This window comes from Colletotrichum navitas (assembly GCF_030913465.1).
Source record: "Colletotrichum navitas strain CBS 125086 chromosome Unknown LY79scaffold_25, whole genome shotgun sequence".
Lineage (NCBI taxonomy): Eukaryota > Fungi > Ascomycota > Sordariomycetes > Glomerellales > Glomerellaceae > Colletotrichum > Colletotrichum navitas.
Genome location: NW_026850571.1, coordinates 213,404 through 227,456, shown reverse-complemented (window position 1 = coordinate 227,456; position 14,053 = coordinate 213,404). Strand labels below are relative to the sequence as shown.

Sequence of the window (14,053 nt, the reverse complement as noted above, 5' to 3'; positions counted from 1 at the left end):
AAAAACGGCTTCATGATAAGAGAGGAAAGAAAAAAGGACAATCAATCGCAGCAAAGCAACGCCCTTTCTACCCATACTCCCGGCTGTATGATATTCCACTTCGCCCCCCCCCCCCCCACCGCTCTCGCTCTCTCTGTCTGTCCGTCACAGTTTGCTGTACGTCGTATCGCGTCGCTTCATCCGGCGTCACTTCTCCGACTCGGGGATGTGGCCCTCGACGGTGCTCAGCGCGGCGAGGTTGACCTGGCCAAAGTGCTCGTGGGACTCACTGCCGAGGCCAACGCCGACGAGCAGAGCGACGCACTCGACGACGTCTTCGGGCTCGAGCAGGTGCCACCTGGCCAGCGTGACCTTGGTGCTGGCGCCGACGGTGACGGCGAAGACGTGGTCGTTCTCGAGCTCGGTGCCGGACAGGCCGTTGAGGGAGCGGAACATGTCCTCGTCGGTGAAGTCGTCGCCGAGGCAGAGGACGAACTCGACGCGGCCGGCGTGCTTGTCCGAGGCGGACGCCGAGTTGTACGTGTGGACGAGGCGCTTGGCGATCTCGCCCTTGTTGATGAAGGTCGGCCGGACCTCGAGGTTGGCCTTGCCCTCCATGACCTCGACGTCCCACTTCTGGGCGACGGTGGCCTGGAGCTCCTTGTGGCACTCGCGCGCCATGTGCAGGCCCTGCTCGGGGTCAGCCAGCCGGTAGTGCCACGTGAGGGCGCAGCGCTTGCGCTCGACGAAGGAGCCTGAGTTGCGTTAGTGTCATCGTATTCAACAAAAGGTGGAGAAGGCGGGAGAGAGGGGGGAGAGAGGGGGAGAGAGGGGGAGAGAGAGGGAGAGAAAGGAGGGGGCTACTCACCTGGAACGCGGTCGGTAAAGGACTGGAAGACGTCCATGACCTCGGCCTGCCAGCCCATGTCGAACTTGTCGGCGAGGTTGACCCACTCGTCGGAGCCGGGGTTCTTCATGAAGCTGCCGTGCTCGGCGCTGAAGCCGAGGCCGGGGATGTGGCCGAGGTGCTGCTGGAGGAACTCCTGGTCGCGGCCGGAAATGATCCAGACGGCGTTGCGCTCGTCGCTGGCGAGGGCCCTGAGGGTCTGCAGGACGCGCTTCGAGGGGACGGCGGCGCTGGGCTCGCGGACGATGGGGGTCAGGGTGCCGTCGTAGTCGAACATGAAGAGGCGCTTGCCGGCGTCGCGGTAGGTCTTGAGCATGAGGGCGCGGTCGAGCAGGGGGGTGGCGTGGGCGGTCTTCTGGGTGCCGAGGACGTGGACGTGCTTGCGGATGAAGTGGTCGATCCAGCTCTGGACGTTGCGGGTGGTGACGTGGCTGTAGAGGCTCGTCTGCATGGCCATGCGCTTCTCGGGGACATGGTGAGGGCGTTGTTGATCTCGGCGGCGACGCCGCTGAGGTCCCAGGGGTTGATGTGGATGGCGTCCTTGAGGCTGCCGGCGGTGCCGGAGAACTCGGAGAGGATGAGGGGCCCGTGGCCCTCGCGCTGGCAGATGACGTACTCCATGCTGGTGGTGTTCATGCCGTCCCGGACCGAGGTGATGAGGCCGATGTCGGCGGCGCGCAGCAGGGCAAAGTACTCGTCCTGGCTGAGGTACTGGGGGTAGTGCTGGACGGGGGAGAAGCCGAGGCTGCCGTACATGCCGTTGATGCGCATGACGAGCTCGTTGACGCGGGTGGCGATGCGGCTCTCGGGGTCGTCGTCCTTCTCCTCCTCGATGCTGGTGGGGGAGGTGACCTGGATGAGGACGACCTTCTCGCGCCAGTCGGGGTACATTTCGAGGAAGCGCTCAAAGGCCTGGAGCTTCTGGGCGACGCCGCGGACCGAGTCGAGGCGGTCGCGGCCGACGATGATCTTCTTGCCCTCGTAGAGCTTCTTGAGGGCGTTGTACTTTTGGGTGACGGCGTCGGTCCAGGCGTACATCTCGCACTTGTCGGCGTTGATGCCGATGGGGAAGACGCCGACCTGGACGCGGGCGCCGTAGGCGTCGACGCCGCCGCTGTCCGAGGGGAAGCCGAGGACGCGGGTGCAGCAGGAGGCGAAGTGGCGGGAGTAGCTGTAGGACTGGAAGCCGACGAGGTTGGAGCCGAGGACGCCCTCGAGGACCTCCTTGCGGCGGGGGAGGCAGCGGAGGAACTCGGAGCTGGGGAAGGGGGAGTGGAGGAAGAAGGAGATGTTCATGTTGGGGACGCGCTGGCGGAGCATGCTGGGCAGCAACATGAGGTAGTAGTCGTGGACGACGACGATGTCGCCGGGCTTGTAGAGGTCGATGATGCGGTTGGCGAACTTTTGGTTCATGCGGTAGTAGTCGGCCCACTGGAGGCGCTCCTTGCGGCCGTCGGTGGGCTCGTGCTGCTTGTAGTGGAAGAGGGTGTATAGGTCGTGCTCGGCGTAGCGGCGCCAGCGGCTCTGGTCCTTGAGCAGGATGCCCTCTTCCTGCTGCTCGTTGTCGTCGCAAAGCCAGACAGGGACGGTCCTGATGGTCTTTGAGTGGGCGAGCTGCGCCTCGAGACGGGCCTGGTCCTCGCGGGGCAGCCAGAGGCCGTCGGTGCTCGGAGGCGGGGTGGGCAGACGGGGGTCGCCATCGATGGGGACCGGGGCGGAGAGAGTGTTGAGGGAGGAGAAGTGGACGGTGGTGGCGGGCGGGGTGCCGGGGGGAGAGAGGACGTCCTTGGGGGTGTCGATCTCGCCGGTCCAGGCGACGACGGTGTGGTGCCACGGGGTCTCGTCGGAGGAGAGGTAGGCGAAGGAGTCGAAGAGGGCGGACTGGCCGCGGCGAGGTTTCAGTTCCTGGGCACAGGTTAGACGGAGAAAGAGGAGAGATGGAGAGAGAGAGGGAGAGAGAGAGAAACAAAACATACCCAGTCGGATCCCTTGCGGTACCTGAGCGAATGGGGAATGTTGAAGGTGGCCGAGATGATGTTGCCGCTCAGGTGGAGGTCGGGGTTGGCGGCGCGAATTTGCGAGAGAGACTCGCGGCGACCCATGGCTGCGAGGGTCATGCGCTCGAGGATTTCGCGGCCAGAGAGGGGGCCGGGCGAGTAAGGGAGTTGGGAGGAGGAGGGGGAGGAGGTCGAGATTTGTGGTTGTTGTTGGGAAGATTGCGAGTTGGAGGTTGGAGGTTGAGGGGGGGAATCGCGGGGGCGGTCGGAGAGGGAAAAGTAGCTTTGGGCGTCGGCGGGTCGCGCGAAGTAACTGGGCGACTGAGAGCGGGAGCTGTCGCGGTAGACGTAGGTGTGCTGGTGGATGCCGGGGGTGACGGCGTCGGCCAAGGAGACGCTTCTGAGGACGGGGTTGGCCGGGTTGACGGGTGCAGGATTGACCGAGGCTTCGTTGAAGTCTCTAGGGATATTTGGAGAGGAAGCCTCGCGGCTTGAGTCGGCTGGCCGATTGGGTTGTTGTTGGTGCTGCTGCTGCTGCTGCTGCTGCTCCATGATGACTCGTGTTATTCCTCTCTTCTTTATTCCCTTTCTGGGCTCGCGGGGGGGATGCGCCGTTAAGTTTGGCTTAGCGGCGGTCGTAACGACAGGGGGGAAGAGAGAGATAGAGATAGTGTGTGTGTGTGTGTGTTATGGTGTTTTGAGCAAGAGGAAGAGGAAGAGGCAGAAGGAGAAGAAGAAGAGAAGCGAGAGGAAGAGAGAGAGAAAGAGAGAAAAGATGGCCACAGTCTTTCTGGCGGTGGTGATATGTTTGGGGGAAATGATGGGACACGTCCAGGTCGGTCCAAGTAGACACACCAGACCAGACAGGCACCACTTGGAGAGGCTAATAAGAGGGGGAGCAAGGGGTAAGATTAAGATGGATAGATGGCCTCGAAGATCATGAGAGAACCCAGAGTCAAACCAGACTTAAGGAAAAGGAGGCAGGCCGGGGGAGAGAGATACAGCGCGCGAGAGAAAGAAAAAGAGAAGCCGTCGCGATGACATTTGACGGTGAGGTGAGTTCACAGTGACGGCGCCGGCCGGGGGGGTGTCACACTAGTGCACAGAGGTACCGGGTACTTTATTCAAAGTACGATCACACACTGTTCTACCCACCATCAGACATGTATCCAGTACACTGAGCATGCTGCCAGATACCGTACTTACCTACCCAGGATAAGGGTACCGGGCTTATAGTCTCGGGATGCATCCATCGTACACGCACATCGCATGCAAACCCAGGTTGGTTTGCACTACCCGCGCGCAGGTCATAAACAAACCCAAACCAGATATTCGTATGCTGGCAGGCCTGGCACAATCGGATGCCAGAACCAACTGAGTTGCGTTGTGTTGTGTTGGTGATGGGCCGTACGGTGTGCTTCACAATGCGTACAGCCAGCTTCCCCCCCCCCACTACCTAGGTAGGTAATTAGATAGGCGTGATACGTACACCGAGGTACGTACACCTCCAATGGAGGGGCTTGGTGTATGTACCCCCCCGCAGCAGCCCCGGCGAAAGGGTACTTGGACCGCCAGGACGGTTTGCTCCTACTGTACGTAAACAGATACGTACCGTCTCCCCACTCCCCAGGCTAGACTCCAGAGTCTCCAGAGTCTCCGGAATGCTGCCGTGGTCGCACTACCACGCGAGTTTGTTGATTGGCGTCGCCCGCCGTGTTTGCCAACCGCTGCTGGATTGCTTGGTGTGCTTGGTGGGCTTGGTGGGCTTGGTGGGCTTGGATTGCTTCGCAGCCTTGGTAGTTGCTTTCTTGTGTTCCTACGCCGGGAGGAGACCCTGTTGTGTTGTCCCTCTTCCGTGTGCTTGATGCTTAATGCTTCATGACAACAAGCAGCAAACACCGGGAGAGAGAGAGGGAGAGAGAGAGAGAGAGAGACACGCCGCACCAGTTGATGACAAGCTCTTGTGCATGCCCCCAATCTTGTGCTGCTCCGGTGCCGAAGGTGACGGTGGAGGGGCAGAAAGGGGGAGGGACGGGAACATGCTGGAACCTCGGAGCTCTGTCCTGCCCCTCTGTCTGGATTGCCTTCACTTCGCTCTCCCCCTCTTCTTCATCTCTCAGCGTCTCCCCCTGGTGTCTGGCCCAAGTATCCGGCCTGTCCCGAGGTCGTATTCTCGGTGTATCCCGTCACAGCCCTCAGCCCCTCGAGGTACTTATGACGCAGCCATGTCCACTCGACCCGCTACCAGTCCAGGACCTACGCTCCTCTAGGCTTTGTGTGTCTACTATGTGGTCACGTAGTGTATCCGTACTCCGTACACTACTGTACAAAGTAGTGTATGCCTGCTGCTGCTGCTGCTGCTGCTGCTGCTGGGTGCTGCTGCAAATCGAGGTGGTGTGGCAGCTCGGAACGATCCCCCCCCCCCCCCCCCCCCGGGTGATTCTGACGGGACGAATTCTTCGAAATGACATTGGCCAATACGAGGGCCATTCCCCCTTGTCGGTTGGCCATGTCCACCCCCGTCCTGGGACGAGAGCAGGAGGGGGGGCTCCTGGAGCTTTCTCGACCTTTTCCACTCGACTGTTCCTGGTCTTGGCCGGAGGTAGACAGACCATCGAGCGAGCGCTGCTGGGTTATGATCCATGGACAATGGGAAGTGCCCTGTTTGGCGCCGTTCCTCTTCGCGACCCCTCCTCTTTAGCGTACGTCTGTTCCTCAGTCTGTCCGCGTTGTCTAATGATGTCTTTGTGATGCAACTAGCCAGAAATACGGCAAAGCTGCAAACCCCATCTCTGGGAATCCCGAGAAACAAGAGGGATTTGCATGCCGTTTTTCCCTTTTCTTCTCCCCCCCCCCCCCTTTTTTTTTTCTTTTCAAAATAAAATAGAAATCCCTCCTCCATTAACTTCCTGCCCTTCAAATTGCCCAATCTCATCACAATCTTCTCTTTCTCTCTCTCCTTCTTTGTTGCAGGCGGCCAAGTGGGGGGGAATATGGATATGGGGGCAGAGAGGCTGGGAGGAGTGTAACTTGATCCGTAAAAGCAGCCCGTTCGACGTAAACTAACGGACACGCCCCCCCCTCCGGCTGACATGCCGCAACGGGCCTTGCACTAAGATGTTCCAGAACACCACTGGTGATGCCACCTGGCGAGGGAGCTGAGGGCGTGGCGTCGTGGGCTGGGCGGACACTTGTCCGTCTTTGGCTCTTGCACGACGATAAGGGCAAAGCAGCCAACTAAAGCCACCGTCCGATGGTGTTCCGCCCTGCTGGGAGGCTGCTGGCAGCCATCCTGAGTCCGCGCCGCCATCGTCTCCGGGTCAAAGGATGGCAACGACGTCGGGAGGGGGGGTTTTGGCAGCTGAAAGACGGATATAATTATGTGATAAAAAAAAAAGGGACATGATAAATCAAACTGCAAGGGAAAGGTTTCGACCCACCTGACGTAATTTCGAGGCAATTCTCTTCCCCCTTTTTTCGTAATCTTCCGTCTCCCTCTGGTTCGTCTTTCTCCAGGGCACTTCCCGGTCTCTTCTTGGCCAGCGACCCCCTTTTTGAGGCTCTCTCTCTCTCTCCCTCTCCCTCTCCCTCTCTCTCTTCGTGAGCACCTCTGTGGCGTCTGCCTGCCTCACTCTCGCGTGTCGTTCCGGCCTCAGCAGGGTAGGGGGGGTTATCGTCAAAGTTCGCGTTGCTGAAAAGACGGTGAGCGGACGTGAGGCCGGACTAGGACGCCTTGGGCGGTGGTGGCGGGGACGAACAGCGAGCGCCTGTCGCGGGGTGCTCACTCACCACCCACCTTGCTGCTGCTGCTGCTGCTGCTGCTGCTGCTGCTGCTGCTGCTGCTGCTGCTACTGCTGCAATGCGGCTTGGCTCGCGCGATGTTTTGTGCTGTAGTGTGCTATGCCGTTCTGTGAACCTTCTATGAACCGGGTCTATCGTTGTCAGTTCACGTTGGAGGGGCCATCTAGCAACGTCAAAGTGCACTCACTCTACGCACACAAAAGCCTACAGGCGGAGGGAGAGAGTATGTAACAGAGGAAACGGGCGTCTAGATCTCTCGTTGTTGCTTCCAAGGGGAGGTTGGTTGACCAGAGCGAGGATGGGAGTTTCCACCGCTCTTTTTAAACAATCACAGCCCATCCCATCCAGCCACTCCAGCCCGACCTCACTTGGAGGGTGATGAGCGCGAATGGTCGGCGAGACGTGCCCGTGCCTGATTTGACTCTTCGTCCTTACGATGCATGAGCCCGAGCATGAGATGAAGCAGCAGCAGCACCACCACCACCACCACGGCTGCTGCTATCGCTGAACCGACGCCGGTCTCGGCCACATCGGCATGCATTCCTGCTCCGTGCCGGGACTGCAGGCCATGATGCCACGCCGGTGAACTCTTTGCATGCGCAATTGTTTCTGGCCAGCCATCCTTCGCTCGACCAGGGAACCAACCGGGGAGGGGGGAGTGCCTCGTCTGCCGCCAAGACGCGAACCTCAACTCTCCCTGCCATGACCACCCATATCTCTGGCCAGACACGGCGAGGCCTCGTATTGGCTTCCATCGGAATCCGGGTCGGTGATCGCCAGCGGCTCTTGTCGACGTCTGAACGCTAGCCCGTGTACGGCATGGCACGTGTTATGGACGGACCTTGGACATTTCCCCGTTGCACAGAGGGCAGAAATGTACGACGTCGAGATTGCCCCTCGTCTGCCTGCCTGCCCTTCCTCCGCGGTGTATCCCATCAACGGCCCATCGTCCGTGTGGCCCTTGAACCTAATAGTCCACGCGCAAGCGCCTCCGCTTCCGCATCCCACAGAGTCTAGGCTCTTCTTGTATCCACCAAACCCCATGGGCACCGAGCATCGTGGTCTTGGACCGGTCTGTCAAACCCCCCCCCCCCCCCCATGCTTGGTGCCATATACCCGCCGGCTGGACAGCTTACCCCCGCCAGTATCAATTCCAATCGAGTCCATCTATTCCATCTCCCCATCTCTCCATCCCACCATCACTTCCTGCGGGCCCAGACCGGGCAGGTCGATCCCAGGCCAACGCCCAATGCCATGCTTCCATTCAACGTCCTCCCCCTTCGCTGAATCAAACCTGCACCCTCGACGTTCTGCTTCGATGCTGGGCTGCCCAACACCCCTACACCACATCAGCCTGAACGGGCCGGGCCAACCAGCTGAGGCATTTCCCCCCATTTCACTGCTGTGCCCATCCCGCCCGCCATCGTACCCTCCTTCTCCCTCTTCCGAGAAATCATCACCGATTTCACCCGAAAGCTGATGCAGGTCGGTCTTCACTCTCGTTCCATCTCGTCCCCCGGTGCCCGGCGCGACTTGCTCCCCCAGATAAAAGCCCGTCTACCGTCTGCAAACCAGATGGGGGGAGGGGGGCCGGCGAGTCCCCCGCCATCAGACCAAGCACATGGCGCCAATCCCGCCTCGTCAGTGGCTGTATTCTTCGCATGGGGTTCTTTTTGTCTGTGCTTTGGATGCCGTCTTCCTTCTGGATGGGGGCACGATTTCTGCTGTTTCGTCGTCCCTTCGGCGAGATGCTCGATTACGCCGGGCGGCATGCACACCCCCGGCCATGTCAGGCTTCGTTGCACCTTAGGTTGTCGTCATGGATTGGCTCGTCGGCCACACACCCGTCGTGCGCTTTTTCGGATCACCGCGCCGGAAATTGGTTATGAGGGAGGGGGGGGAGATATCGTGACAGGTAAGCCCCGGCTTGCGGCCCTCCATCGAGATGGGGAGAGTGGCTACCATCTCAGCATGGTTGGTGACCGAATCGGCCTGGGAGAAGTATCGACGACCAATACCGCTTGATGCAGCAGGGCATGTGTATTCGCGCTCTCTGCAAAACTAAGCCAAACGTGATATGAAGCCCGGGCCTCGTGAGGCTCTTGAGCAGAAGTCCCCTCGGAAAGCTGAATGTCTTTAGACGTTCAACGAGCTACCCAGCCTCTCCTCTGGGAAACTTGCGAAGACGCATCAAGGATCGGCGTAGCTTGTGTATTGATTCTGTTTGTTACTGGGGCGTTTCAGTGCCATCATCGTCCAGGTTGTGGACTCTCATAGACAGTAGTTCTTATACTTGTTGAGTCTAGCAGCCTTGCCACGACACCTGCAAAACAGCGTTTGACTACGCTTGACAATTTACGTCGCTCAAACTGTTGGTGCCATCCTCTTGGCCCATCTGGTTGCCAAACTAAAACGCTGAACTATCTTGAATCTGTTTCTTCTCTCTCTTACCCGTCTCACATTTACCGAGATACCCTCTTTGGTCTTCTGTGGGCCAAAACTGCAACCCATGGGATGACGACTGTGAAGATAATGCCTGGTTGACCCTCGAGCAAGCAGCCAAAATTGCATCTCTCTTGTGACTTTAGTACAGCTCTTCCAGTGCAGATAATACCTGGGGAGAACAGCGTCGACTTGGGTGACTTCCTGCCATTGGCCTCGCTCAACGTCTGTGTTCATAGACCCGCCAGGAGTGCCTGGCCAGCGCCGTGTATGGGCACCAGGACGATAGCACATTCTTCAACAGATCTGAACGTGACTTCTAATGTATAAGACATGCATAGCGGGTTCAGGGCATCGCCAAACCCGGAAACATGAACGGAAGATATTCCAGGCGGCCATGTAAATCGAGACGACGTCCATGAGACCGCGGATCAAGATGGAAGACAACCAACGCTTGCCAGTGACATCGGCCCAACGGCATACCACCAGCACCGCAACAATACAGAAGGTCGATTGTCCCGTTGGCAGGTTGTTGATATTGCTTACGGAGTAGCCGTCGTTATGGGCCTTGAGATAGAAGCGGAAAGCCTGGCCTATGAACCGTTAGTTTGATATACCAGACACGAAGCATAATGAACGCGGTGTTGGACCTTTGGCGGCTTGTCCTAGAACCAACTTGGCCAAGACACCTGACAGTGTCTAAACTTTTTTTATTGATCATAATCATACGTCGCTCCGGGAATTTAGACCATTCTCATGGATATACGTATTTAGGGGCGCGAAGAATGATCCCATCACCCAATCTCAATGTTGTTCAGACCATAGTTGACCTTTCCAGAGCTCATACAATGCCCACTATCGCGCGAAATAGTAGACTGCGTCGATATCAATGACTTGAACCTTTTGAAACTCTACAACGAACCCACCCGCTTAAATTACCAGCGAACCTCTTACAGTGCTCTAATAGTCATGACTTCCTTAGATATCCAACGACGGCATCCTCCGAGATCCTGAGGACTCATGTATGCTACAGATCGAGTTCGCTCACGCTCTCATAACGATTCCACTGGAGAAAAACCGGCATATGAAACAGCAACAGGAGGTGGTTTGACTATTAAACACTTTGAATTCAAATGCTGGAATCTAGCAGTACAAGGAGATATCCTACAAGATTCTAGTTTCTAGACCACTACATCGTCCTATCAAGCAAGCTTGCCAGCTACGAACATCCAGATATTCTTTTCTAACAGATGGCTCAGATATGTGAGCCCAACCATTTTTGACAGCAGTTGGTACCGATGCTCTTTGTTCTTGTATTCATCTTGAGTTGCGAAATAAGTCCTGGTTTCTGACGCACGCCTCTATAGCAGGAACATTTTCTGCCGCCTGAGTTACCTCCCTCCTATATAACCGACGCCCTGCCAACAATATGGAATTCAGATCCCTTTGGCTAGAAAGCCTTACAGACCAGGACTCGTTAGCACTTAAATTGTACGGCTCGTCTCAACGCTACAAATACGTTCAACGTCGGGAGTGTGCGCACGGCTCAAGTACCTCTGGAGCAATTACCACCTTCAATGTTGGTGAAACACTCAAGCTATAACTGGCGGGTTCTTCACAGGGATGACGAAATGAAGTGTTAAACCCCCGGTTGGTCAAGACAAGAAGGAAACAACTATACGCGGCTTCTATTTAGCGACGCGGGTAAAGGGCCAAGAACCAGAAACCCTCGACAGCCCATTGGCCCGAAGGCTTCATCTCGATGTGCTATTGGACCTCGAATCGTGCACAATGAGAACAAGTGAACCCGAACCAGCTACTGAATTAAATTCGGTCGACTACAGACAAAACAAAGACATCCTGAGACTGTACAAGGAATAGAAACCAGTATTTGAGGCCGGGCGTTCAACTAGTATCTGGGGTTGACCATTGACCAGGTGTTTACATGCTCTTTTCCAAACAGATTCGACTACAGCCCATGGACCAGAGACCTTCGCATGACCGTAGACCTCGTGTCATACCAGGACATTCACCGGCACCAACAGATGACAGAATCATGATGTACGACAAGGAAAGTCCTACACATCACCCATTCAGCAACGCGCCGATGGTTTAGTGGTAAAATTCTCCGTTGCCATCAAGCAGCGTCGGGGAGCCGGGGGTTCGATTCCCTCTCGGCGCACTCATTCAAACCTTTTGCTCGTGACTTCGGACAATATCATTTGAGCGAAAAAGTCAGACCTTTTTGCGCAGATCTCCCACAGCCACCATCCATCTCCGGTGTTCTTACTGCTCAAAAGGAACGCGGAGCCTGTGGCGGCAGCCTCGGTGGAAGAGGTGAGCAGTCTCCACCGTCTGCAAGGGGACAGGGTGAGCCGCCGCTCTGAAGATTGTGAACCGCATGCAGCAGCTCCTCCGCCTTGTAGTTGTATCGTAAGAAGTGGGCAAATGAGATGATACTGGCATCTAGGCTATGTTTTGTTGCAAACGGGGGTCCTTTCTATTTAAATGCTGCTCAAGAGTTTTGCCGTAGGCGCAATAGCTGGCATGTTAGCAGATCCAGTTGATAGCAACAATCAAGTCCCTATGCCCTTTTCTTACAGTAATCTCGAAGAACGTTCAAACTTTACTAGAACACTTACGCATAGGTGTAACTTGAATCCAGATGGCAATATGCTAGACGCATTCGCCCACTCCTGCTGATAGACTGCTTCTCTGCATTATTGTGATTTCATAAAAACATTAATCATTACACCATGATATATGATCGTCCCCTATCTAACCGATAATGACTCTGTCATTTTTGATATTCTTGGCCACATCAAAGTGTCTCGGCTTCTGACCCAGTTGTGTCAGGCTTCTATATAGCCTGCTTGCGTGACATGGTTCACTGCCAGCCGCCTCCGGACTATCTCCCCAGTTTGCCGTCGCAGGCGGTATTCCTCCCTTTACCGCGCACACGGCGGCGAAGTCCAGAGTCGGGTAGCCGCATCTATCTGGCCTTTTCCCGCAGACCTTTGACGTGCCCACGATTATAGCCGCCGACAAAAGAAGGATCAGCCCGCTCACAAGCACGAAAAGCCACCTGCTCACTTTACCCGCAACGACTTGATGGCTGAGAATCGATATAGACATGGTGGTGTACATATCCTCTGTCAAGCCCTTACGGGGCCCTTGAAGCTCCCAGACCGAGGGTCCTCCGGAAAAGTAGTTTGCCTGGAAGTAGCTGAACGGCACCGACATGGCCTTGCGTATAGCTTTCAACGACAGCTTCTTCGCCACCTCGCTGTCATTGATCGGCAGTGCTGTCACAGCATAAATAGCAAGAGCTGAGTTATCGCCTTTTGTCGAGTCGGTGCTCTTGTTGAAGCCTGGGACCACTGCAGATAGTGAGAGTATGTACTCGTCAAGGCCAATGACCTCTCGCTTTGGTGTCGACATATCGGTCACAGAGAGTATAGAGAAATTTCCGCGATCGTAGGTGATGGTAGCCAGACGAGAATACACGAAAAGCGAGGATGCGAGCTCCAGAGGCTCGGTCCAAGTCGTATTTTTGATGCAGGAGTTTGTCGCTTGCAGTGAGATTGGGCAGTACGCGGAGCCTGGCAGGATCATAGCTGTTAGCATCAAAGCAACAAGAACGTCAGACGCATTCACTTCTCTCACCAAACAAAAATTCCTTGTCTGAGCCAGCAGCAGTACACCAGTACGAGGCAGCATTGGCAGCGCCGAGCAGGAAGCATTTGCCTGTTGCGCGAAGCTTTTTGAGATCGTGCACCTTGCCGTACTCGAGCTGCACGACCCGAGTTCTAGGAATAACGTATGTCGTAGAGTCCGGATATTGCTTTAAGTCGTCTGTCTGCGGGGCTACGGATACAATACCGCCAGTGAGTACGTGCGATTCATCGCAAGCTACCCAATTGCCCTTCGCGTCGGTGCATTTCCCTGAATGGCGATCTAAAGGGTCCAGAGAGAACGAGTCTCTGTCTGACCAGGCAGGGCTACCCATTTGCACCAACAGTGCCGTCGCCGTGGATCCCCCTATTTCGTAGACGTACGAGGCGTTGAATGGAGCAATCCCAGCGGATACGTTGTATGTCTTTTCGGGAAATGTGACCATGTCGATAGAGATAGCGCCTGAGTACCATGTAAGTAAAGCGTTCGGGTGGTGGCCCAGATAGAGGCCCGCTTACCCATCAGAATAACGCCAGGCAGAGGGATTGAGCAGATGACGAGAAGGCTAGACGGGAGTTAGAACATCATGGCATGCCCAAGATATGGTAACCTTGAGAACCAGACTTACCGGAACAGACTAGAATACTTATACTTCCATTCAGCTGTTGCTAAGAGACGCAATAGTCCCCATACGCCTGTGCCAGAGTCCAGCCCGACAAAGTGTAACAGGCTGACGCCGTCTGGACGAGATGCCAGTGCCCATTGCAGGTCTTCCACGACAACGACGACGAGAGCCGCCAAGGTAATGGCGCAGAGCTCTGTCAATACGCGCAAAATCAAGATGGAGTTTTTTGACGACGTAACAAAGAATTTCATCCTCATCAAAGCTCTCGCTGAACCAGTCGAGTATACGGTCGTCAACACCATCATCAATGCCCCTAATAGCCATAGGCCAATAGTCCACCACACGAACTGGCTTCCTTTGTTGATCCTACTCCTGTGCGATCTTGCAGTGAGAGAAACGGTGTCGTTGCAGTCATCTCCCGCTCGACTGAATGTAGATCCCTGGCCGTCTGGTGTCGAAGGATGCAGCAAGGTTGGGCCAGGCTTCAGAGGCACAGCGGAGTTCAAGGGTGGTGAATATGCAGAAGGTATTTCGCCGGCTTTGCTGTATCTCGTGCGTTCGCCGGGGCTCTCGTTGTTGAATTCCAAGTTCTGCCAGTCGTCTTGGGATTGCGATTCATTCTGGCGG

The 14,053-nt window shown here is 56.3% G+C and overlaps 5 protein-coding genes and 1 non-coding gene across 6 annotated transcripts; 3 read left to right on the top strand and 3 right to left on the bottom strand.

The window, feature by feature from the left end:
* Window positions 1–107: 107 nt before the first annotated feature.
* On the bottom strand, window positions 108–3,484 carry LY79DRAFT_551955 (family 20 glycosyltransferase). The gene is made up of 4 exons (XM_060557688.1): window positions 2,863–3,484; window positions 1,359–2,791; window positions 848–1,326; window positions 108–734 (listed from the first exon to the last, which is right to left on the bottom strand). The coding sequence occupies exons 1-4, from the start codon at window positions 3,433–3,435 to the stop codon at window positions 187–189; spliced, it is 3,033 nt and encodes a 1,010-aa protein (XP_060414771.1). The 5' UTR covers window positions 3,436–3,484; the 3' UTR covers window positions 108–186.
* A 918-nt stretch (window positions 3,485–4,402) lies between these two features.
* On the top strand, window positions 4,403–5,317 carry LY79DRAFT_551952 (uncharacterized protein). The gene has a single exon (XM_060557687.1). The coding sequence runs from the start codon at window positions 4,755–4,757 to the stop codon at window positions 5,151–5,153; it is 399 nt and encodes a 132-aa protein (XP_060414770.1). The 5' UTR covers window positions 4,403–4,754; the 3' UTR covers window positions 5,154–5,317.
* Window positions 5,318–8,071: 2,754 nt separating this feature from the next.
* Window positions 8,072–9,042, top strand: LY79DRAFT_551948 (uncharacterized protein). The gene has a single exon (XM_060557686.1). The coding sequence runs from the start codon at window positions 8,164–8,166 to the stop codon at window positions 8,707–8,709; it is 546 nt and encodes a 181-aa protein (XP_060414769.1). The 5' UTR covers window positions 8,072–8,163; the 3' UTR covers window positions 8,710–9,042.
* Window positions 9,043–9,423: 381 nt separating this feature from the next.
* On the bottom strand, window positions 9,424–10,148 carry LY79DRAFT_579304 (uncharacterized protein; the record flags this gene model as incomplete). The annotated part of the gene is made up of 4 exons (XM_060560016.1): window positions 9,424–9,719; window positions 9,744–9,825; window positions 9,957–9,981; window positions 10,081–10,148. The coding sequence occupies 4 exons, from the start codon at window positions 10,146–10,148 to the stop codon at window positions 9,424–9,426; spliced, it is 471 nt and encodes a 156-aa protein (XP_060414768.1).
* A 1,079-nt stretch (window positions 10,149–11,227) lies between these two features.
* Window positions 11,228–11,308, top strand: LY79DRAFT_t110. The gene has a single exon. It is a non-coding gene; the product is annotated as a tRNA-Gly (tRNA).
* Window positions 11,309–11,904: 596 nt separating this feature from the next.
* LY79DRAFT_514454 (uncharacterized protein) lies at window positions 11,905–13,683 on the bottom strand (the record flags this gene model as incomplete). The annotated part of the gene is made up of 4 exons (XM_060554611.1): window positions 11,905–12,728; window positions 12,793–13,263; window positions 13,320–13,366; window positions 13,430–13,683. The coding sequence occupies 4 exons, from the start codon at window positions 13,681–13,683 to the stop codon at window positions 11,905–11,907; spliced, it is 1,596 nt and encodes a 531-aa protein (XP_060414767.1).
* Window positions 13,684–14,053: the final 370 nt, after the last annotated feature.